We start from the raw sequence: 26,795 nt of genomic DNA on the forward strand, positions 1-26,795 counted from the left end.
CTGGAAAGTTAATGGTCAGCTCAAAATTTGCTTCAGAGGCTACTTTCAGAAGGAAACAGGGATTTGTTCTCAAAGATACTCTATATTTTTGAAAAACAGATATGGAAGTTTGCATTACAGGGCTTGCAACATCAAGATCATCATTGCCGATGTGACTGTTATCAAAAAGGGAGTTTTCCAATAAAGAAATTTCAGGTCTACTGAAGAAATGGGTTGAAAGGAACTTTAGTAGGGGCCTGGAGCATGACTGTAAATGTCGCAGAAGGGAACAAGGTCCCTGATAATAGGTCTTAAAAGAAAGGTTCCTTTCAAGAAATTCTTAGAAATCTTTAAGGAGAAGATAGAAGTCTGATTCTGTCCCACATGAAAACTGGAAATAACTGCCAACTGTACTTTGATAGTAGAAAAACTGGACCCTTTTTGAAACAACTATGTCAAGAAATCTTAGATCACTGGAACAGGGGCTGAAAAAGGGTCAACACCTCTGAAACCAGCTCATACAGTAAATCTTTTCCACTTGCTAAGGTAACCTTACTGGCATTTGTTTTTTCTGAAGATGGCAGATTTTGAACAAGCCTGGCATCCCTGGCCACCGTTAAAATTGGAGAAACTACTGCATCAGTTTCAGTGTTTTTAGTTTTGGTGAGGCTGACCTGAAGGGAGAAATAATAGATCTGGACGAGGGTCCAATTTCCAAGAAGTGTATACTAGATGAGACCAGAGAAAGGGGAACCGAACCTGCCAGGGCCAAAAGGAAGCAATGAGAATCACTTTGGCCTTGCACCTTCTGGCTATACTTTGTTACCAGAGGAAAAGGTGAAAAAGCATAAAGGAGACCTAGGAGCCAATTATGAACATGAAAGTCCCACTATGTGTGTCTCTATGGAGGTATTAGGGCAAAGTAACTGCTGCACTTGTTGTTTAGGTACAAAACAAAAAGAATGGAGCAAGACTGGCCCAAGAGGCTGAAAATCTGCATCATCACTGCCTGATTAAGGGATCACTCATGTGGCAGAAGAACAAACTTCTTCAGGTTGTCCCCCAGAACACAGGAAGTCCCCGGGATGTGCAATGCAATTAGAAAGTGATGGGAGGACATTGCCCATTCCAAGACACTTGGGGCTTCCCAGATATAAATGGTTTCCTTCCTGCTTGTTGATATACTACACTACTACCACGCTGTCCATCTGGATAGCTATCATACCCTCAAGGAGGGAGTCCTGAAAGGCCTGCGATGGTAAGAGGACTGCCCTCAACTCCAGTACGTTGATCTGGAGAATGGCCTCTGTTGTTGAGGAAGAACCTTGAATAGTCCTCCTGTTGAAATGCTCCACCAGAGAAGGGAGTGGCATCTGTGGTTACATTGGCTACCAGGGGCAGTGAGGAGAATGGTCAACCTGATGCACTATGGGGAGGCCAACCATCAACTGATGTGTTTACTTTATATTGGTATGAAACCTATTGGGGCATGAAGGACCACTGAAAAAAAAAAAAGAGTCCATTGCAGAACTCTCATGTAATACCTTGCCTGAGGAACTACCATAACAGAGCTGGTCATCAGACCCAGAAGTCAAAGAATAAGTCTTGCTGGAGAACAAAGATGATCAAGGACCTCTGAAGAAACCTGATGCAGTGATAAGATTCTGGACTGTGAATGCATGGATATTTGGGTATTCTTGTCCAGGTGGTATCTGATAAACTCTATTGTCTGCACTGGTGTCAGCTAGCACTTGGCAAAATTGATGATAATTCCCAACTGTGGAGCTAAATGGAACAAGAAGTCCCTGCACTGAACTAGTAGATCATTGGTTGGTATGGTAAGGTGCCAATTGTCCAAACAGGGGAACACTTGTAACTCCTACAGTCTGAGATATGCTGCTACCAATGCCATGCATTTGGTGAACACTGTAGGGGCTGCTATAAGGCCAAAGGGCAGTAGTTTGAATTGAAATTGATCGTCTCCCAGCTGGAAATGGAGGAATCTCCTGGATCACTTTGCTGTCTTGGAATGACAGCACATGTCCTGGCGATCTATGGATCACATCCAGTCATCCTTCCTCAGAAGAGCTAGAATGGACTGAACTCTGACCATCTGGAATTTTGTCTGTTTTACAAACTGATAGAATGGGCCTTTGGTCCCTTGTTTTCTTTGGAACTAAAAGGAGTGTGGAATACACTCCAGACCATGGCAAGTATGGGGGAACTTGCTGGATAACTCTTTCTAGCAGTTTTCTTACTTCTGCTACTGGCAATTCCATTGGACTGGTCGGAGCATCAGGAATTTTCTTCTTTTTCTGAAGAGGGGAAGCAAAGAGAATAATGTAGCCTCTGGTGATAATCTTTTGCATCCAGGAATTTTGGTTGATGGCCTGGCAGGATCGAGGGTGTAAGGATGGGTGTCCCTGAATGTATCCAGAGTCCGGCAGTTCGGCAACCACTCAGGAGTGCTGGTAGGTTTCTCACTGAAAGGACCTCGAAAACCCTGGTTTTGCAATCCACCTCTCCCTCTAGGGCAACATCCATTAAAGTTACATCCACCCACCACCCCAGGGGGTCTATCCACAGAAGTTCCCTGGCCAAAATATTGGGACTTTCAGAACCATAGTATTTCCCCTCTTTCTGATTGCAATATAAGGTCCTTTATGGGGTGCAAAAGCATATGTTAATTGCAGATAGGGTCTTGCCTTCCTGCTCACTTCTGGTAAGCATTTCTTTTACTTTAGGTCTGAGAATGGTTGAACCCTCATTAATGAAGGACATCTTGAAGCCTTACATGAAATCACACAAACCATCAAAAGGGGCATTAATGAAAGACATCTTGAAGCTTTACATGAAATCTCACAAATCATCAAAAAGGGTATTAATGAAGGATGTCTTGAAGCTTTACATGAAACTGTGCAGTCACATCCAGGCATGCCAATTCTTGCAATGCCAATGCCTGCTGCCCTGGGTGTACCATCAGCTGTGTTAGACAATAGGCACATAGTCATAGATTGAAGGGTAAACAGGTAAGAGACCACTGAATTTTGGATGTCTACAGGTAGGTTACCCGAGTGGGATTTTGGCAATTAGTTTATCAAGTTCCTAGGAAAATGGTTAATGTGAGAGAGGTAGAGCAGTACTCTGCATGCAGAAGTCACTAAAGCGTACCTCTGTTTCCCAAATCTGTCCAACGCCCTAAATTTCCTATTAGGGAATGAACAGATGTGCTCTCCTCTGAAAGCTCTTTCCTAGTGGTTGCCACAAAAACTATGGCAACTAATGGGGGACCATTGCTCCAGTTTGACTTGTTCCTAGGGCTACTAAAATTTTGCCTGGTTTGCATGGGATTGGCTACACCACATCAGATTCCATCCATGTCCACTGAGAAACTAGGTCTAGCAATTTGTCCATGGGCAGAACCTCACAGGAGATAGAAGAGCCAGCTCTGAATGCTTCAAGGAACACAGGCTCCTCTAGAGAGGGGGCTTCAGAGGACCAACCCTCCTCTTTGTTTCATTAAGTCCAGAATGTCTCTGAAGGAGAAATCTTCTACAGGGGATCATGATGAACTCTCTCCTTCATCAAAACTGGTGTATTTGTGATTGTCTCTGGTGTTAAGTCCAGGTGTCTCCTCTTATAAGCCTGTTTCCTAGGTCCCTCCTCCTTGGTGGCTTCCAGAGAAGTCTCGAAACTGGACAGGAAACTTGTCTGGAGAGAACTCCCAAGGCTAAATGAGGCTGACTGTGTCTGCTGATCAAGATGAATGGACACAGACACAAGATACACAGGAGGTTGGGCCAGAACTGAGTGGGGTAGAGGCACCTTTTTCCTAGACCTAGAGAGAACCCTCTTGAATGCCTTGAAAGTAGTCGACAAAATTGGAGCTGAAGAAGCACCTTTCTGAGCCACAGCAGGCAGAGATGGGGTTTCCTCTACTCTGATATGACCCAGCTCAGAGACAGACAATGGCACCAAATTGTCCAGTGCCAAGGGACTGAGGTGCAAGGACTGGTCCAAAAACTTTGGAGTTGATCCCAAATCCTCGTCTCTGGTGCTTTGGCTCTGTGACTCATCCCAATCTGACATGGACAGAGTCACAAGAGTGAGGGGAATCTTCTGGAGTTAAAGCCATAAGCACAGTTGGCTCCAACTTAGGTGCTCTATAGATCAGACTCAGGTCCATGGGCATCAAATCCAATGGTTGGGCCATTACAAGAAAGAACAATGGTGAGGCCGAATGGACCATTTCCAGAGCCACCAAAGAGGTCATCGCTGGGAAGAACCCCAACTGAATCTGTGTCCACAGGAACTTCCTCATCATCTTGACAACATTGGTTTTTGACAGACTCTTTGATGAATGGAAGGACATGAAGGATGGAGCCACTGATGGTGGCCGAGAAGAAGGTTGATGGTTCTCTTGTAGAAGAAGCTTCAGACTTACTGGCTCCTGGGAGAACTGCAGCTGGGGGGGGGGGGGTGAATGAATCTGAAGAACCTCCAGATCAAATGTCTTGGTGTCCTAGGGGCTAGACTGGATTGATCTAGTTGCTCCAAGGACCTTTTTCTATTTTTTCCTGACCTTTTTTCCTACTCCTTTTCTTTAACTCTACAATTTCTCTATCCTTAGACTAAGCATTTTTTTTAAAGTCAGCTGCCTTATCTGACAAACTGGAAGAAAACAAATCCCAGCAAGAATGACAACAAGGATCTAACAGAAACAACTTAACTAATGCAAAGATTACACAGAAAATAAAGTAAAACTATATTAGATACACACCATAAAACACAGAACTAATAGAACAGTATAGAAGTACTAATACTACTTTACTACTAATTATTTACTTTCTATTTTTTTAAGGGAAGGGGAGAATTTCAGTTAAAATGGTTCAGAATGCTTCCAAAGAGATAGTACAAGGCTAAATATACCTAGGGAACAGCAAAGAAGTGACCAAAAAAGGTTGAAATTGACTTATCCTAAGATGTAAATCAGAGTCCCTAAATATTGTGTCCTGGAGGATCAAGTGGCAAATGAGATCTAAAGTAATCTGAAGACCAGATGGAATTATGGATAGGGGAAGAGTTATACCCCTGGATCTAAGCTTCTGAAATGCACAGTGGTTGGATCCGGTCAGACCAGATAGCCCAACGGTTGAATCAGATGAAAAAGACAACCCTGGATTTATCTCTATGTTCAGCTCATCCATCACTAGCTATAACCTCCTCTCCCATAAACAGCTTGGAATCTAGCCCAGTAATAGCACACTTGCACCCCTATGGATTCTAACCAATAATATGCCTCTAGCTATGGACATAGGCCAGCTCACTGGAGCCGTCTTTAGGTTCATAGGTTGTTAATAGGCTAACAACCACTACAGCCCTTACAGCCTATCTGCGTACCTCAAACTATTTGGGTCCCAAGTATCACGGGAGTCTATACAGGGATGGAGCATGTTAGTAGGGAGGTAACTAAGGATTTGTGGGGAGGGGAGTGTTAGTAAGGATAATACTTTTCTTATTGAAAGCCTATGTTCATAAGGGACATGGGGGACAGGTGTGGGGAAAATTTATGATTTCCCATCCAGTTGTCAAGGTTTAGTTTGAACAAGGTCAGGGATGGACTCGGATTTACATGGACAGGGAGTCCATTCCACAGTGTGGGGATCCTTTGGGACACATATCTATAGAAACCCTGTAAGCTAAGCAACGATCCCCTCTCAGCAGCCTGTGGGACACTGAATACAGAGACAGAGGCTTTAGGTAATCAGTGCAGGACAGGGAATTCATGTCCTGAATTCTCCTGGTGGGAAATCTTTGTGGACATTCCAACTGTTGCAAATGTCCAGTTAGATACATGCCAAAGGGGGCATTGTATTAAATGATCGGCCAAGTAGAGTGATACTGTAACTTCCTTGGACCTGACTGCCATACCCTTACCTATGAGTTGGATGACAAAGAATGATTTTTTTACTATCTTAGCTATGTGTTGGTTAAAGGCTAAATTGCTGTCTACATATGTTCCCAGATCCTTTACTACTGGGTTGACACTAAGAGGTGTTTTATCAGTTGAATATCTAACTTGGGCTGACAGTTTCCCAAGGGCATTATAATGAATTTTTTCGCATTGAGTTTTAGGCCTTATCTTTGCACCAGTCATTTGTCTTTGTTAAAGAGATGTTGGTGTCTCAGGGGTAATTTATAATAGCTCCCAGTTTACAGTTAACTGTGATCTTAGTTAGCTACAGGCCTTGAACATTAGCCTTGACTTCCGAGAAGTGGATGCCAAACAGCAGCGGGCCCAGCAAGGAGCCCTGGGGTACTCCACTGGTGATCAATCTCTTGGTGGAGGTGGTGTCACTGATCCTGTTCTTAGATCCTTGCCTGTGAGTCAGCCAGCAATCCAGTGGGATATATAAGGATTTATGCCTACCTTAAAAAACTTCAACAATTCCTGAGTGGGGTGGGTTATTGTATAGAATGCCTTGGCTATATAAAGATACACAATATGCATTGTTTTATCCTTGTCCATTGCCTTGGTAACCCTCTCAAGGAAGTCTACCAAGTTAAGTAGTCATGAACTTCCCTTAAAAAAAAACTGGGATGAGTCCAGTGTCTGTAGGCTGCAATGTCCTTGTTTATCATTTCCATGACTTGGCATATTAGGCTTGTTAGAAAGATCGGTTTGTAGTTCCCTGGGTCAGTTGATGGTTGGCTCTTGTGGAGGGGAATGACTACTGTGGTCATCCAGTCACTTGGAATGTAGCCTGTTTCAAGGCTGTAGTTGAACAGTGCCTCAAGTGGTCCTGGTAGATCATGTTTTAGACTGTTCAACAGGCAAACAGGGATACTGTTGGGACCAATGGAGATGGTGTTCTTGGCTTTAGCAGGTTCTGCCAGTACCTGATCCCTGCTAATAGCCGGGGGTATGTTGGAGGAGATTTCATCTGGTGGAGCTAGGGTTGGGGTGGGGGGTGAAGTTTGAGCTGAATTAATCATCCAGTAGTTTTGCTATGTCACCCTGATCAATGAGCGTGGTACCATTCACCACTAGTTGAGCACACTGCTGCATGTTACCTTTAAGGTTTCAGATGTAACTGAATAAAGACTTGTGATTGTCCTTGGCTTGCAATCTCCAACCTAAACTCCATAGCATAGATCACTGCTTTTCTATACTAGGTTCAAAACTCTTGAGAAATTATTCCTCCACAAATAAAAGACACTTGATCTTACCCTAAATTTAGGACTCAACTAAAGGCCCACCTCCTCTCATGAGCCAAATGTCATTACCTCTGTTCCAACCATATCATCTAACCTGAACTATGTGACTCTCTCTTTCCTATTAGTAACACTCTTACTGTCCCTCATATGACACATTCTATTGCACCAAGCTACACATCATTCACATACTTTGCTTAACACAGCTTTTTCCAACTTCTTACAAATTCTAACATTCCTCACTATACTCAACTATCTTATCATTCCCACAGCACATAGCTGTAATTATTATACAGACACCTCACTTTCTGAACAAGATTTTTTTTTATTTATTGTAAATAATATATATTACAATTATGTATACTCTTTTAATTTATGTTGGCTGATAATGGCATATTACAGATATAAATGTTCATTATACTCTTGCAATCTCACTAAATGTAATTCTTTTTATTCCAGGAGTGAGACTGAAATTAGTTACTTATGATTAGTGGTCTACCTCAGTAAAACAAATTCAAATGAAATGAAATGAAATAAATAAAACAATACATTTCAACAAATGTCTTTAACAGTGTTTTTATACAATCAATGATATGTTCACACAAAACATTATATTCAGAAAATATTGGTTTTGCTCTACTGTCACATTGTTGTGCAATAATGATTGAGACATCACTGCACAAATTATTTTATAAACCTCTAAACTGTTAAAATTTATACTTCAGTCATTATAATTGGTATTAGTTATTTTTTTCAGATTCACTCCCTTATCTTTGTCTTTTTGCGACTGGATTTCTAACTGAGAATACTTTGTCAGATAAGTGCATTATCATACAGGTGAACAGCATATATTACCTGACCTTGTCTATGGTTTATGGAAATACACCTCTAGACATATACTCAAAATTAGAAAAGCATGAGGACGGTATGACGTTTTTTCCTGTATTTCCTGAACAGTTTAGTGAAGTAGTTTAATATTTAAAAATGAAAAATCACTTTCTTAGAGAAAAATCTGAACTTAATTACCATATGTATAAGCTGATCACGCTCCTGAACAGTCTTTTCTGCTAGACTAATCATGTTTGCCAGATACTGATGAGCTGCTATTTCTTTGTCCATAGCATCCTCTACTTGCTGTTTTAGAATGCCAATCTTCTTCTGAGACTTTCTGAAATAAATATGAATAGAAACATAATAAACGACATTAACATACTTCAGCAATTATGTGCTTTTAAAAACTTACTGTATTATGTAGATTTAAAACAATCTTTAAATGGAATCAAAAGAAAATTTTAAAAAGTTAGAGATGCTGATGCTAACATAATCCTAATGGAAGTGTTGAGCTCAACTTATTTTTTTTCAAATAATTTTATTAAATAATTATTTAAATGAACAAATATTTCCATGAAATTATAACATTTTTTCTTTAAAGTTAAAAAACAAGAAAAAAAATTAAAAAAAACCTTCTAATATATAAACCAATGTAAATAAACTATGTACAAAGACAATACAAAAAAAATTCCTTAATGTAGCTGAAGGATTAATAAAAATCATCTGTTTACATAAATTAATAAACTATTTTTCTAGAAGTTCATGGATGATATTCCATGAATTATATAATGTAGTATTCCTAGATGATCTAGATTTAATAGTTAACATTTCCAAATTACACGTTTTAAGGAGTATATTTTTAAATTCCAAAAATGTAGGTGCTGTACTAGATTTCCAATTCTTAGTGATTGTTTTTCTAGCTAGAGATAGTATAGACCAAACTACATGGTACTTATTCTCTTTTACACAATCAAGAACAGGAGTATTAAATAAAACAAGTGATTTAGATATAAAGAAATTATCAGTAAAAATTGTTTGCAACAAATTATTGATATCATCCCAAAATTTTCTTAAATATATGCAATTATAAAACATATGAGACCAGTCAGCATTCAATTCAATATTACATCTCCAACATGTTATATTCTTTTTAGAAAATATACTTATGAGGAGTGATAAATGATCTATTTCAAAATTTCCATGTGAATAGTTTCCATTTTAAGCAGTCATACTTGCTGATTGTAAAATATTCAATTTGTCTTTCTCAGAAGGGGATTATTAATTAAAGAAAAAAAATTCCAGTAATTATCTGAATGTGTATCTAAATCACATTTAATTGCCCTATAAATGTTTGATAACTTGTTATTAGCAGGAAATTTATGCAAAACTGATAAAATCATATATTGTATTAGCTTGGGAATTTATTTCCTAATTATAGGACACATAGAATCCAATTTATTTAATACATATTGTCTAGCTTCTTGAAGCTCTAACCATAAACAAGTATCAAGTTTATACTCTTCCAAGAGTAAACTATTGGATTTTATCTCATTATTTATCATCATTTGGTCCCAAAATATTAAATGCTTTTGCTGAAATATAGACATTTTATATAATCTGACGAGAAAATAGAACTGTGTGTGTAGGCGATAGGGAAGAGTAAAGAAAGCCAATCCTTATAGATATTATATTTAAACATATAATTTTTAATTATTTTAAGAGTAAAACTATATACATAGAGTTAAAACTCATAGAAGAAAATTCAGAAATATAATCTTTTAACCTCCAAATAAATGGATTATTAATTATATTTAGTTTATAGGAACTGTTTATATCTTTGATATTTTGTGACAATACCTCTATAAACTCTTTCCACTTAGCAGTGTATTCCATATCAATGAGATGAGAGATTATATTGAATACTGATGAAATTGAATACATTTCTAAATTTGGTAAGGCTATACCCCAATTATTCCAATTATACATATGGTATGTTAATGCAATCCTTGGCTTATTTGGTAACCACAAAAATTTCTGAATCATTGAATTAAATTTTGTAATTATTTGGTAAGAAGGAGGTAAAGATAAAGACTGAATTATATATAAGATTTTGGGGAGAAGGATCATCTTTATTATTAAAAGTTTATCGTCCATAGAAAAGGGTAATTTGTTCCATTTATTTATTAAATTTTCTGTCTGTAATAGACTTTTATTATAATTTATTTGAATGGTATCTTTAATATTGTTAGTAATAATTATACCTAAATATGCTATTTGTTGAGACTGTGCTATATATTCATTATATTCATCAGGTATATTGTATTTTTTTGAACCTGCTAAAATAATTTGTGTTTTATTATTATTAAAAGTAAGGCCAGAATTTTTTTGAAAATATTCCATGTTTTTAAAAAGTTTTTGTATAGATTCCCTTCTACCCCCAAGAGTAATCAATATGTCATCTGCAAACATTTGTATTGTAGATGATATAGTGGGGTTTAATTTGTATCCTTCAATATCTGTATCATGTCTTATTAAATTTGCCCATGGTTCCATAACTAATGAAAATAAAAGGGAATAAAGGACACCCTTGCTTAGTACCTTTTACTGTTGGTATATTTTGAGATATACTAGTACCAATTTTAACATAAGCTTGGCTACCTTCATATAACAGAGTGATAAGATTGATAAAATTATTAGAGACATGTAATTCTTTTAACAGAGTGAACAGATATTCCCATGTAACTGAGTCGAAAGCACAATTTATATCTAAACTAACTAGGGTTAAATTTGTTTTAAGATTTTTCACCAAATCAATTAAATTTAATATTCTTTTAATGTTATCATATGAAGTTCTCTTTATTATAAACCCCGTTTGATCACTATTAACTAATTTGGGTAAAAGTGTTTTAAGCCTTTCTGCATAAATGGACATAAATGTTTTGTAATCAGTGTTTAATAGGGAGATGGGTCTATAGGAGGTACACTTAGAGGTATCTTTGTTAGATTTTAAAATAGGAGAAATAAAAGTGTATTTACAAGAAGGTAGAATTATATTTTTGCCCTGAACAAGATTAAATACCTTATAAAGCAATTTTAGAGCATTTATAGGTAATAATTTGTAAATTTCAGGAATGATGCCATCATTACCTGGTGCTTTAATTTGGTAATGTGAGTTTGAAGTTCTTTGAAAGATATTTATCAATAGAAATCCCTTGTTCCTCTGAAAGTCTTGTTTTAGTGTATTTATTAATAAATGTTTTTATTTCCTCTTTAGAGTTAATTTCTTTAGTTGTTTGGTTGATGTTTATAAAAAACTCTCTAAATTCAGTTAATATATTATGAATTTCCGATACCATTTTTCCTTTTTTAAGGGAGAATATTTCATTAATATGATTAAATCTATTTAATCTTTTTGTTTTATTAGCAATAATTTTTAAGGATTTAGGGTTAGAAGAGAAATTTATAAACTTGAATTTTTCTATATTGATCATAGTTTTATGTTGTAATATTTCTAGATATTTATTATTTAACATATTTATTTATTTTCTTTTTATCTGATATATATTTATCACCCATATTACTAAGTTTTAAAGTGTCTAATTTACATTGTATATCTTGCAGCTCTTTATCCCAAGCTTTCTTTTTTTTGTTGTACCAATTCAATATCCTACCATACAGATAAGCTTTTAAGGCATCCCATATGTAAATTTCTGATATATCATTAGTATTGTTAAGTTCTAAAAAATGCTGTACTTCTGTAGAAATGAAATCATTAAAATCTTTTAATTTTGTGATATAAGCTAGGATCCTTTTTATATGAATATTAAAATTTGGATTGACTACCACTTATATTATAGAATTATGATCTGATAAAGGACATGAAATCACTGCTGATTTGTTTAAGGAATCTGTTAAATTATTAGAAATAATAACTCTATTTATCCTATTATTTATTCCATAGGATAGCTACTCCTCTCTTTTTCTTAGTATGTTCAGAACTTACTAAAATTTTATATGTTTTAGGTTCAAGTCTGAATATATCCTCTGTTATTGAGTTTCTTGTAAAAATACTAACTGGGATTTATGTAACTTAAGATATCTAGTTAAATTCCTCCTTTTATTACGATTATTTAAACCATTAATGCTAACTGATATACCTTTTAGTATAGTCATTGAAAATTAAATGATGTAAATATAAACATACTGATCTAAGAAATACACAATAATATATCTAATAGGAATACTATTATGATCATTAGAACAAACATAGTGTAAGATTATCATATTCTTAAAATTAAGGCTGTTTCCTACTACATAAGATATGAACATCTGAAAAGTTATTAGAAAATGTTTATAACATAAACATGAAACAAAATAACCAACCCGAACCCCTCTGGAGTTTAAAACTCCTAACTCGAATGACATCAGTCACTCGAATCGACCTCCTATCAAAAACAGCATCCAATCAGCACCTGCCTAAATGTCTATAATCATAACTATAAAAAAAAGGCTTCTCATCAATATCATAAACAATTTTTTGTATGAACCAAATATATAGATATAATGTTGTGTTGATTAGTAAATTGATGATAGCTACATCTTAGGAATAAAGTACAGAATTTTCTTACATTAGTTAGTTGGTTATTAAGAACTACTATGAACTATTAGTTCACTCTTTTGTTTTAAAGTAATTACATTTGATAAGAACCTTAAAAAGAGACTATGGCATTCTTTATTACCGAAATATGGCTAATAAAGGCTGAAGTGTGATATATAGTACTGCTATGGGTGATCAGCTAAATGGAACATAGTTATAAATGAATCACCTAAGGGCCTTCAATAACCACCAACATTGGCAGCTAATGAATAAGATGCCAATGAAAGTGATTTTACTAACAATCAACTAACATACTGATTGTTCTGAAAGAAATGAAGACTGCATTTTTTTGCCAGAAACCAAATATAGTGATTACTCATCAAGAAGTAAAACCAACAACATTCTGCTAGTTTTCTTATAACCAAACACCCCGGTGCAGTCTCTCATAGAAGAGTGACTAATAAACCTTAAAAGTCTGATCTTCCGTTCATTGCATTAATTTGAGTTACCTCAAAGGATCCATCACCATACAGAAAACTAGTGAAAAGGTCATATTAGTTCAAAGAAGCAAGGTGCTTAAATAGCTCCTGTAAACTATATAAAAGCCTTATTTAAATATAATGAGCTTTTTATTATTCAATTATAGCTTATACTATCTTTGAATTTTGAAAAGCTATTTCATTAACAAAACAAAAGAAATTTCACATTTTTACTGATAAACAGATCTAAATAGTTTTAATGCACCTGTCCTTGCAATATTATTGCTGCCTATGTGGTACATCCCTATCAGCCTATTACACAAATGCATTCATAAAATAACTCCATTACCTCAATCTAACCCCCTGATAAAAAAGTCCCTAAGATCTGCACACAAACTTCTTATAGACACTGTCAAGTCAAACAACAAGGCCGGAGACTCCTTTTCTCTAACACTGTTGGAAAAGATTGGAACCTGCTTCCCTCTGAACTTTCATCTATTCCTCCAAATCTCCCTTTAAAAGAAACTCAATATATACCTCAAAACACAATGGCTGTGCCCCTGTACTAATCCTGACTAACTTTATTTCACCCTGACTTTACTTCACATCTGCAATTTCTCAATTTCTATGTCAAAATCAGCATCTACTGACCTGTAACTCCTTCTAAATATCTACTTTTCATCTTATTTTCCTATATCCCTACTCTCTGTATATGTTATTGTATTCTCCATGTATGTCATGACCTACAATTCTTTTTGTTATTCCATAACCTTTGTACTATCTACTTTACATGTAGTTCATTAATGTTTTTTTTTACTTATTATCATTAGAGATTAGAATTTTTGGAGCTTATCTCCCCGGGCCTCTACTGAAAATGGACATATATCCAGCTAGACTAGCCCGGTCAACAAATGTAAAATAAATGTAAAATAAATAAATAAAAAAATAAATGAGAGATTATATTGAATACTGATGAAATTGAATACATTTCTAAATTTGGTAAGGCTATACCCCAATTATTCCAATTATACATATGGTATGTTAATGCAATCCTTGGCTTATTTGGTAACCACAAAAATTTCTGAATCATTGAATTAAATTTTGTAATTATTTGGTAAGAAGGAGGTAAAGATAAAGACTGAATTATATATAAGATTTTGGGGAGAAGGATCATCTTTATTATTAAAAGTTTATCGTCCATAGAAAAGGGTAATTTGTTCCATTTATTTATTAAATTTTCTGTCTGTAATAGACTTTTATTATTATTTATTTGAATGGTATCTTTAATATTGTTAGTAATAATTATACCTAAATATGCTATTTGTTGAGACTGTGCTATATATTCATTATATTCATCAGGTATATTGTATTTTTTGAACCTGCTAAAATAATTTGTGTTTTATTATTATTAAAAGCAAGGCCAGAATTTTTTTGAAAATATTCCATGTTTTTAAAAAGTTTTTGTATAGATTCCCTTTTACCCCCAAGAGTAATCAATATGTCATCTGCAAACATTTGTATTGTAGATGATATAGTGGGGTTTAATTTGTATCCTTCAATATCTGTATCATGCCTTATTAAATTTGCCCATGGTTCCATAACTAATGAAAATAAAAGGGAATAAAGGACATCCTTGCTTAGTACCTTTTACTGTTGGTATATTTTGAGATATACTAGTACTAATTTTAACATAAGCTTGGCTACCTTCATATAACAGAGTGATAAGATTGATAAAATTATTAGAGACATGTAATTCCTTTAACAGAGTGAACAGATATTCCCATGTAACTGAGTCGAAAGCACAATTTATATCTAAACTAACTAGGGTTAAATTTGTTTTGAGATTTTTCACCAAATCAATTAAATTTAATATTATTTTAATGTTATCATATGAAGTTCTCTTTATTATAAACCCCGTTTGATCACTATTAACTAATTTGGGTAAAAGTGTTTTAAGCCTTTCTGCATAAATGGACATAAATGTTTTGTAATCAGTGTTTAATAGGGAGATGGGTCTATAGGAGGTACACTTAGAGGTATCTTTGTTATATTTTAAAATAGGAGAAATAAAAGTGTATTTACAAGAAGGTAGAATTATATTTTTGTCCTGAACAAGATTAAATACCTTATAAAGCAATTTTAGAGCATTTATAGGTAATAATTTGTAAATTTCAGGAATGACGCCATCATTACCTGGTGCTTTAATTTGGTAATGTGAGTTTGAAGTTCTTTGAAAGATATTTATCAATAGAAATCCCTTGTTCCTCTGAAAGTCTTGTTTTAGTGTATTTATTAATAAATGTTTTTATTTCCTCTTTAGAGTTAATTTCTTTAGTTGTTTGGTTGATGTTTATAAAAAAACTCTCTAAATTCAGTTAATATATTATGAATTTCCGATACCATTTTTCCTTTTTTAAGGGAGAATATTTCATTAATATGATTAAATCTATTTAATCTTTTTTGTTTTATTAGCAATAATTTTTAAGGATTTAGGGTTAGAAGAGAAATTTATAAACTTGAATTTTTCTATATTGATCATAGTTTTATGTTTTAATTCTAGATATTTATTATTTAACATATTTATTTATTTTCTTTTATCTGATATATCTTTATCACCCATATTACTAAGTTTTAAAGTGTCTAATTTATATTGTATATCTTGCAGCTCTTTATCCCAAGCTTTCTTTTTTTTGTTGTACCAATTCAATATCCTACCATACAGATAAGCTTTTAAGGCATCCCATATGTAAATTTCTGATATATCATTAGTATTGTTAAGTTCTAAAAAATTCTGTACTTCTGTAGAAATGAAATCATTAAAATCTTTTAATTTTGTGATATAAGGTAGGATCCTTTTTATATGAGTATTAAAATTTGGATTGACTACCACTTATATTATAGAATTATGATCTGATAAAGGACATGACATCACTGCTGATTTGTTTAAGGAATCTGTTAAATTATTAGAAATAATAACTCTATTTATCCTATTATTTATTCCATAGGATAGCTACTCCTCTCTTTTTCTTAGTATGTTCAGAACTTACTAAAATTTTATATGTTTTAGGTTCAAGTCTGAATATATCCTCTGTTATTGAGTTTCTTGTAAAAATACTAACTGGGATTTATGTAACTTAAGATATCTAGTTAAATTCCTCCTTTTATTAGGATTATTTAAACCATTAATGCTAACTGATATACCTTTTAGTATAGTCATTGAAAATTAAATGATGTAAATATAAACATACTGATCTAAGAAATACACAATAATATATCTAATAGGAATACTATTATGATCATTAGAACAAACATAGTGTAAGATTATCATATTCTTAAAATTAAGGCTGTTTCCTACTACATAAGATATGAACATCTGAAAAGTTATTAGAAAATGTTTATAACATAAACATGAAACAAAATAACCAACCCGAACCCCTCTGGAGTTTAAAACTCCTAACTCGAATGACATCAGTCACTCGAATCAACCTCCTATCAAAAACAGCATCCAATCAGCACCTGCCTAAATGTCTATAATCATAACTATAAAAAAAGGCTTCTCATCAATATCATAAACAATTTTTTGTATGAACCAAATATATAGATATAATGTTGTGTTGATTAGTAAATTGATGACAGCTACATCTTAGGAATAAAGTACAGAATTTTCTTACATTAGTTAGTTGGTTATTAAGAACTACTATGAACTATTAGTTCACTCTTTTGTTTTAAAGTAATTACATTTGATAAGAACCTTAAAAAGAGACTATGGCATTCTTTATTACCGAAATATGGCTAATAAACGCTGAAGTGTGATATATAGTACTGCCATGGGTGATCAGCTAAATGGAACATAGTTATAAATGAATCACCTAAGGGCCTTCAATAACCACCAACATTGGCAGCTAATGAATAAGATGCCAATGAAAGTGATTTTACTAACAATCAACTAACATACTGATTGTTCTGAAAGAAATGAACACTGCATTTTTTTGCCAGAAACCAAATATAGTGATTACTCATCAAGAAGTAAAACCAACAACATTCTGCTAGTTTTCTTATAACCAAACACCCCGGTGCAGTCTCTCATAGAAGAGTGACTAATAAACCTTAAAAGTCTGATCTTCCGTTCATTGCATTAATTTGAGTTACCTCAAAGGATCCATCACCATACAGAAAACTAGTGAAAAGGTCATATTAGTTCAAAGAAGCAAGGTGCTTAAATAGCTCCTGTAAACTATATAAAAGCCTTATTTAAATATAATGAGCTTTTTATTATTCAATTATAGCTTATACTATCTTTGAATTTTGAAAAGCTATTTCATTAACAAAACAAAAGAAATTTCACATTTTTTACTGATAAACAGATCTAAATAGTTTTAATGCACCTGTCCTTGCAATATTATTGCTGCCTATGTGGTACATCCCTATCAGCCTATTACACAAATGCATTCATAAAATAACTGAGATAACCTGTTATATACATCTATACATTTAACATTTTGTTAAATGTTTCATGAATATTTTCTCAGCACATCAATAGTTATAAAAAATGCACATATAACACAAGTATATAAACAGCTTGTAGCATTATTAAATCTTCCAAAAATGCACAAATCACAACTAGTATTTCTCATCAAGATATCGGCACCCTTGTCATACATAAAGCAAATATTTTATGAGAATACTATTCATATATAAATACATAAGGCTCAAGAATGCCTATGATGATCAGAAAAAGTATTTAGGCTACATACGTAGTATAATCCCTATTTATTTAAGAGATTATTGCATATAATGTCTTACAATAAGTTGAAAGTAGTAATCTAGTTATATCTTCTTTCCGTATGCTGTATGAGGAAACAAATTTGATTCAGTAGCTTCCCGGTGAGGATCAGAAGATCAGTTTACTTCTGACGCCTTCATGATGACATTTTAAGAAAACTCCGAGCTTTCCAGCTGCGATGGATACCACAGTCTCGAGCTCATCATGAAGATAAAGCTTTCAAAGTTCCGGCGGGAAATAGTAAGTAAAACATTACTTAACTACATATAAGGCAATGTCTCGAGACTCCCTCTATACTGAGAGAGATAAGGAAAAAAAAAAAAACCTTGCATACACAACACGAAGATATGAGAGCTATCAAACAAAGCTTCACCACACTATCAACCAGACACTCTGGTTAATCTCCGACCAAAGCACACAGGCACCAAAACATACAATTAACACAAACAACACCACACGTCTCTACAGTGCTAGAGCACCAAACCAGAGCCTCCAATTAAACACACCAACAACTCAGAAACAACAACAAAGCCATATCATTACTCCAGCCACACTGCCACTCATATCCTGGGTCAGAAGTACCATCACTAGCACAGCAATTCTGCAACTATACATCAGGCCATTATACAAGATTCCTTTATCAAACAATTAACCATAAATCAACTAAAATACAAATACAGCAATTATAACTAAATAAAAGTTTTCCAACCACTATAAGAACCAAAATCAAGATAAACAAATACACCCCCTAATGATAAGCACCACTACAAGACATCCGGAAGCATAGATATCTGAGACAGGAGAATCACTGCATCCATGGGAATCCAACCAATAAACATTAAGATAATTAATCTTAAACAAATAGTAAAAATGAAAAAAAAAATCCCAACAAAAGACTACTCTACAAAACAAAATAAACAACTATTTAGTTAACCAATTTACATTATATTAAATATAATACCAAAAGCTCACCTGGATGTCCGGTTTCATTTCCCCAACTGAGTGAATCAAGTGCAAATATGTACATGTTATGATTCATCTTTTGATTTTTTTTAGGGTCAAATGTTTTCCAAGTGTTGTTCTCAGCATTTCTTTTAAGACTAGGACTGGCCCACTCCATTTCATCTACTTTTTCCAGTATGTTATTAGATTTTATATAAGTTATTGCATTGTCTAGGTCATCAAAAATTTTAAAACCATCTTGATAAAATATTTTCAGTCTTGCAGGAAAAAGCAAATGGGTTTTTATTTTATTCTTTTTTAGTTCTCTGACTAAAGGCAAGAAAATTTTCCTTTTTGATAATACTGAAGAATAATAGTCATTATCAAAGCATATAATATTGTCCTTCAGTTTGATTGGGGATTTTGTCCACGCCGTCTTTAGTACCATTTCCTTATCATGGGCTGATAGGAACTTTACGATAACAGATTTAGTATAATTACTCTTGGTGTTTTTAGATGTCACCATTGATCTATGGGCTCTTTCAATACCATATGAAAGAGCCTCTGGCAGTTCAAGTACTTCAGGCAACCAGGAAGATAAAAATGTTTCCATATTATTTCCCTCTATGTTATCCGGTAAGCCAAAGATTCTCACATTATTCCTACGGGACCTGTTATCAAGGTCATCAACCTTTGCCTGAAGAAGAGAATTTTGCTTCAACAGGAACTCAACATTATGTTCACTCTCCTGAATTCTGTTATCCATATCACTTAATGCAGTTTCCATTCCTGAAATCTGCTTCCTTTGTTGCAATACATCTTCATGTAGAAAGTCCATTTGGTGAGAACACTTTTCTTTGAAACTGTCAATTTTTATATCCATTTTGTCTATTTTGACACTTATAGTAGTTAGTAATGACTGTAGTTCTTTTTTGATAGTTGTCTCTTGATGAGAAGATTTAGTGAAGCTCATCCTGTTCTTTTACTGTAGTACTTCCAAGTGTAACTTTGACAGGAAAACTTAAAATCTACTTGAAATGTTTTATATACTACTCTAATATACATTTTAAAGAATTAATTAAAATAAAAAAAACTATTATTAGGGAAGTTTATATCAATATTTCCTGTCAATAAAGTTCTGTAAAGGCAGAGCTGATAAGAAAAGCTGTTACTCTGTGCTCATGTTGGCCACCCCCCCCCCTGCTCAACTTATTTTGATGACTACATATTAAACAGGAACTATTAATGGGTAATGTTCCAGTGATTATCCTTGAACAAGCAGGTGTACAGAGATTTAGTCTAATGTCATAGTAAGAAAAATACTTTATATTCCTAATATATTATGTACCAATAATTTAGGCTTTGGCGTTGTCAAAACATAAACAGAAATCCCAAACTTATTCATAATGTAGGTAGCTAATGTTACTCACGACTCATTCTGACTGTACCCAGCTACAGCAATACAGGTCTTCTAGCAGCCAATCTCAATGGGAGGGAACAGCAATAAAAAAGGATGAAAACTCACATTAGAGTATAACGGTGCCTCTAATAAGGAACTTCTTTTCTTTATTGGACAATAACACCAACAAATTAACTGTCTTTCTGAGCACAGAGGTGTAGCATAACAATTAGCAAACGCCACACTAAACATATTAAAAATAACAAAATGAAACTATAAAAGTATTTTGAAACCATACAAGAAATGCAAATAAAAGAACAGCAATTTACAGACCAAAATTAAGGGACTAAAGACTACAGAACCAATAAAGTCAGTACAGAAAATGAGAAGAACTGTAAAATGAACCCAATTTAGAGAATGAGGATAATATTTTCATTGGGCATCTACTAAAGAAGTAGATCTGGCAGCATCAGGCAAGCCATAAACTTAAACATCCTACCACAATGTGTTGGTCTGAGAGCAAATTTACAAAAGACTTCCACTGGACCATTGTTTGTTCCTATCAACATATCAAGATGTTAATGACCATACACTTTACCACCACAAAAAGGAAGCTGGTCCACCTACATTGCAGTTATGTAATGTACATGTCACAGCATAAAACTCAAGGTAGGAAAAATACAAGAAGAAAGAAGATACAGTTAGCCACATGTACCCCTAAACCAACAAGAAAGGTCAGCATAACCAATGAATACAATGCTTTCAGCAGTAATGCTTTACAGCAGGTACCCCACCTAACTCCCTTACCTTTACTAAGGCTGTCCTATTTAGCTAGTAACACATCAATGACTGAACAATTATGTACCACTGGGTAAAATAAGCAGATCCGGTATATTAAATAAAACTGTCTAATCAGAAGTGAATGCACACAGAAAGAAAGAAAGATAAAACAGGAGATTAGGCCTGCCAAAGCCTAGTCTAACTGCTGCCACCAGATTCAGGCTATGATGTTTGATGAGAGCATAGGTTTTGGAGCAAATAGCTATAGTGTCAGTCTCCTGCACTGAAGCAGACTGAATCAAGAAGCCCAAAACTCCTACTCCTTCAGCACACTGAAGACAAATGGTTCATGGAAGAAGCAGTCAAAGTAATGATCCAAACTTGCTGGAAGGATTTTCTTCACTATAAGTGAGAACGCATGTAAAAACTGCAGAAATATAAACATTACCTTAAGCATAAGTTAAGGCAGCTTCAAGGGGAAGACTGAATCAGCCTAGAACTCTTGGAATTGATCCCTGAAATTGATCCAAAACTTGAAAAGCTGCCCAAAAATATACATCTATTTTTGAACATGCAATTTGATAATGTTATATCTTTAAGCTTCCTTCACAATGTTCAATCACTTTGCGGATCACCTTGAAAAAAGCTTCAGGCTTAGATCAACCAGGTCTATCCAGGAAAGATGGTGACAATTTGGTTAGGGAAAGGCAGGTGGGGTATTGATATGGACAGAGAGGAACAATAAGGATCTATCACTATGGTTAAGTACATAACTTTTGTATCCTGTACTGTCCTGTCTGTCCACCTCAAAGCTTTGGAGAGAATCTCCAGCTGCTTTTTCCCACCCAGGTTGCAGCATGGCAGGGTATCAAAGGCTCTGGATCTTGAAATGAGATTGAGTTTATAGTGCTTGATAAAACTGTACATTGTTGACTATGTTGCTGCAGCACAAATATTCTCTATGGAAAGAACTTAAAGTAAGCTGTAGAAGTTTAACTACATCTACTAAAATGGGCCTTGTGCCTTAAAGGTATCAATTTTGTATGCATGGAGCAAATGAAGGAAATGCAGTTTGAAAGACAGCTAAAAAAAGTCACTTTGGAGACCTTACTTACTTATCTTGCTGTGGGAAAAGATAAAAACTTTAGTCGTCTTTCCTAAATGGTATTGTCTTCTGAAGGAAAAATTCTTACCTGTCTGTGCACCTCAAGTTTATGTAACAGGTAGTTTGGAAAGAAAACTAGTAAATTAAGGATTTAGTTCAAGGCTGTCTCTGAGGCTAATTTAGGAAAAAGGTAGGGTCTAGTCTGACAGAGACAATCTTTGGAAAAAAAATCACATATGATGGTTTGCTAGGTAAGAATTTAGTTTAGATACTTGCCTTGATGAAGTAACTACCATAAAAAGTAACATCTTCCAGGAAAGGTGCTTTAAGGAAGAATCCAATACAGGGATAAAGGTAGGTATTGTAAGAGCCTGAAGTACAAATGTAAGGTCCCATGGTGAGGTGAGGTCTTTGATGGCTGGTCTAAGAAGTAAAGTGCCCTTCAGAAAAGGCTTGCATACCTTTTGTGGGGCTAGAGAAGTAGAGTTGAAGCCAAAATGGACATCTAAAATGGCAACCAACTGGGCCTTGAAAGGAGAACATATAGAGTGTGAATCAAATAGACTGGTTAGAAACTGCAAACTGGAGGGTATGAATCTATTGACCATTAAGAAAGTTTTATTGTAGACTACTACTGTAAAGCAGTTAAAATTTGAGCTACCCTAGAAGGTAATGTTGTATTATTGGCTATCACTGGAATGGGAGAAATCACACAGTTACTCTGATGAAGATGATGTCCAGATGGGCGAGACAGGCAGATCTGGAAGTGTATCTAGTGACCATGGAGATCACGTCAGATGAGACCAGATCATTGGCAGCCATACCTGCCTGGGTCAGAAAAAGCCTATGAGCATCACTTTAGCCTTGCACAGAGATGCTTTTTTGTAAAAATTCTGTCATTAATGGAAGGGGAGTAAAGACATGCATTAGTCCAGGTGACCAAAGATGGATCAAGCATCCCCGGCTGTCTGTCACTGTGGAGGATGAGGGCAAAGTAGTTGTTACACTTCATATTGATTGTAGAGGCAGAGAGGTCACAGCAAGGCTGATCCCAGTGGCTGAAAATTTAGTTTGCCATTGCCAGGTTTACAGACCACTCATGAAGCATGAGGATACAACATTTCAGCCTGTATGCTTGAAGACTGTTCGAACCTGCAACGTGCGTTGCTATCAGAAAGCTCTACAAAGAATCACTCATTGTCAAACTCTTAGGGCCTCTCAGCACAAAGGTAAAATTGGGTTCCTCCTTGCTGAAAGATATACCACACCACAGATGTAGTGTCTGTGTGGAGGGCTATAACTGATAATTTAATAAAGATGCTTCTTGTTCAAAAAATAAAATAAAATAAATATCTCACAAAAGTATTGTAAAACTAGAGGCATCTGGGCAAGAAAGGAATCCTGGCTGTTAGCCATACATGATTTTCTAGTAGCAGATTTTTTTTTGCCTCTCTTAATACCAGCTGCACATCCTCAGAAAAATATAAGTTGAACAAACTGAAGGTTGGGTGTTTTAAAAAAAACTCGCTTGTGTGAGTAAGTGCATCCTGTGGGGAATATTGTGGTAATTCAACACCATCATCATCAAACCCTTTTTTCCTACTTTCAACATGGGGTCGCAGTGTTGTGTCAACTGTCACCATCTCTCTCGATTCGGTACTATTCTCCTACCTTCTTCGACAGCCATACCTGATAGTTGAAGGTCTTTTCTCAAACAATCCATCCATCTCTTTGATGGACACCCTAATTTCTTCTTGCCTTCTCTTCCTGTCTGTTCCAAATCTTCATCAGATTGCCTTCTGCTTTTCTGCAAATATGCCTGAACTACTGTAATCTGTTCTCTTTGACCTTCTCTGCAAATGGATGTCTGATATCCTCATTTCTTTGTCTGTCCCACAGTGTGCATCCTCCACCCATCCTAGACACTTCATCTCCATCACCTCTTGTTACCTGAATTAATCTGCCTTTACTACCCATGTTTCTGTACCATACAGTAGTACTGGATGCACCACTGTTTTGTGCACCTAACTTTTCAGGTTCTTTGGCGTTCCTCTGTCAAACACTACCTTTAACACTATGTGCCAGTTGGCTGTAGTCCCTTTGATTCTAGCTTTGACCTTCTCCTTAACCACCCCTCTCAGATACCTGAAGCTGTTAACCTGTTCCACTATTTTCCTTTCTATCTGAATTCTCAGCTTTTCTGATTTCCCCATTTGCTGTAATTACAACTGTCTTATCTGTATTCAGTTTCATCCCATGTGCCTTCAGTTTTGCATTTTATTCCCCTATCCTTTGCTGAAGTTCTTGCTTGGACTCTACCTGTAATGTCACATCATCTGTATAAAGCAAATTTGTTAATCTGTTCCATCCAACCTGTTGATCTGTTCCATCCAACATGTTTGCTGATGTAGTCCATCACCAGTGTTAACCCTGATGTAGGCCTACTTTCACTGGAAACCAGTCTGTCAGACTGAACACTGTCCGTACTTAAGTGATTGGATCCTTGTACATAGCCTGTTTCTGGGACATCAAACCACCCGCAGGACTGCTCAAATCAGCTTTCTTAGGAACATGTCACATTCTTTCTCCGAGTGTAGGAATTACCATTTGGACTCTTTCTTCTAGCTTCTCACTGCAAACATCGGGTTGATTGCATTGCATCCTAATCTGAATCCAAACTGCTCAGCTCCCATTTTACTCTCTACTACTATGCGTATTTGTTTATCAATCACCCTCAACAGAACTTTCTTGCAGTGTGACAGGAGTTTGATACCTCTGTATTGCCCACAGTTGTGGACATCCCCTATGTGCTTGTCCACTATTACTAGTATGCTTACTTTCCAGTCATCTGGAATATACCTTTCTCTCCATATCATTATAAGCACCCTCAGGAGACATGTCTCCCTATCTCATGCAAAATCTTGATAATATCTGCTATGACCTCATCTGAGCCTGTTGCTTTCCCTGACTTCATTTTCATTAGTGATGTTCTTACTCCTTATCAGGTGGACTCCTTCTCTTCTTTTATTGTAGACAGTGTTTGGGGTAGTACAGCTTCTGTGGGCTTTTTTTTTTCATCCCAAAGCTGCAGAAAGTACTCCGTCCATCTGCCTTTGATTTCCTGTGGGCTGATGAACAGGTTGTTGCTGTCATCCCTTACAAAGTGTGTCTATCTTCTTTATCTTTCCTTGCAACCTGATAGGAGTTTCTTTTTGCCATCTACTGGGTTATTTTTCAGAAGCTGGTAGAGTGCTTCTGATGTCTTGTTCTTTGCTAATACAACTAGCCTCTTTGTTAGCCTATATGTACTTCTTCTTAACCTGTTCCGTCTTTTCTATCTCCCAATTTTTCCTACACTCCTTTCTTTTGATGACTTCCTGAACTTCTGCATTCCACTATCAGCTTCCCATAATGTACCTTATTCGCATACCTAGTTCGGCCACAGAAAAGACGAACTTTTCTTCACAAAAACTGATAAAGTGGAAGGCATTTCCCAATGGGGTACTTATCTGCCCAGCCTTGTTTAAGCAGCAGTCAATTGTGTATCACTTGAAGCCCTCCGGCAAGAATGCAGTTCAGCAGCAAGAAAGTTCTAAAGGTCTGGCACCTTAAACATTGACTTTATACTGCTCTCCTTGAGCTGTCATTGGATACAGCATGTGGAAGGTGCCTTTAAGCTTTGGCAGATTCTCATATCCTTGGCAGGATATAACCCATATAGCTTAGGCTGCTATAACAGTGATCTAATAATGAACAGCAAATGAGTAAACAAATGTTCCTCCTTTATAAGAGGAGACTGAATCCTTCACTTCAAGTGGTTCCTACAGACTGTGGATAATTTTGTAGGATGATGTGCTCTGCAGGACCCTGATGTAGAATGTGGTGTGAAGTACCAACGTCATGACTGCTGCCATCATACCCACAGTACACAGCACTATGGATGCTGGAAGACCATCATATTTGAAAAGATCTATGATTTGTAGCCTGAGGGAGATTAGCTTTTGTTCTGGAAGCATTGTTACTTGAGTTGTGGTGTCTTTATAGCAGCCTATAAAGGTCAACGAATGATAGGGCTCCAGGTTAGAGTTTCTAAGTTTACTGAGATGATCAAGGACTGATGCAAGTAGAGTAAATACCTTCTTGCTAAAATAAGTAATTCTGTTGTGTTTGCAGCCAGCAGCCAGTCCTCAAGATACAAGAACACCTGTAACTCCTTACAGCTACATGGTGCACTGCAATCATGATGTAATCACTTGGCGAACACCTAGGGGGCTGCAATCAGACCAAGGCCCAGTGATCAGAACTGATAATGGCCATCTCCCAGCCAAAAGCAGAGGTACTTTCTAGATTGCTATGTGATCTTGATGCTTAGATAAGCATCCTAATAGTGTTTTGAGTACATCTAGTCCCCTCTGTGTTGGAGTGAAAGGATGAATTGCACTGTGACCATCCAGAATTTTGACTTCTTTACATGGAGATTGATCCTACTAAAATCTAGAATGGTCCTGAAGTCACAGGTGCCTTTTTTTGGTATTAAAAAGAATCATGAGTAGTCTCCAAATCTGCTCTGATCTGGTGGGACCTCCTAGAGAGCTCTTATTTTGTAAAAGCTGAGAAATCTCTCAAATTGCTGCCTCTTTTGGGAAGGTTGGAGCATTTTGAAGACACAGTATTTTGTAAGGGGG

At 35.6% G+C, this 26,795-nt stretch overlaps 1 protein-coding gene across 3 annotated transcripts in view; it reads right to left on the reverse strand.

The window, feature by feature from the left end:
* The window catches only part of CEP89 (centrosomal protein 89), a 1,387,439-nt gene that overhangs the window by 89,978 nt on the left and 1,270,666 nt on the right, over positions 1-26,795 (reverse strand). For all 3 annotated transcript variants that reach the window (XM_044081875.1, XM_044081874.1, XM_044081873.1), the window contains one exon: positions 8,221-8,362. In XM_044081875.1, coding sequence (XP_043937810.1) covers positions 8,221-8,362 — 142 coding nt within the window. The remainder of the gene's footprint in view (positions 1-8,220; positions 8,363-26,795) is intronic.

This window comes from Protopterus annectens, chromosome 8.part1, assembly GCF_019279795.1.
Source record: "Protopterus annectens isolate FY-2018-M chromosome 8.part1, PAN1.0, whole genome shotgun sequence".
NCBI classification, from domain to species: Eukaryota; Metazoa; Chordata; order Ceratodontiformes; family Protopteridae; genus Protopterus; species Protopterus annectens.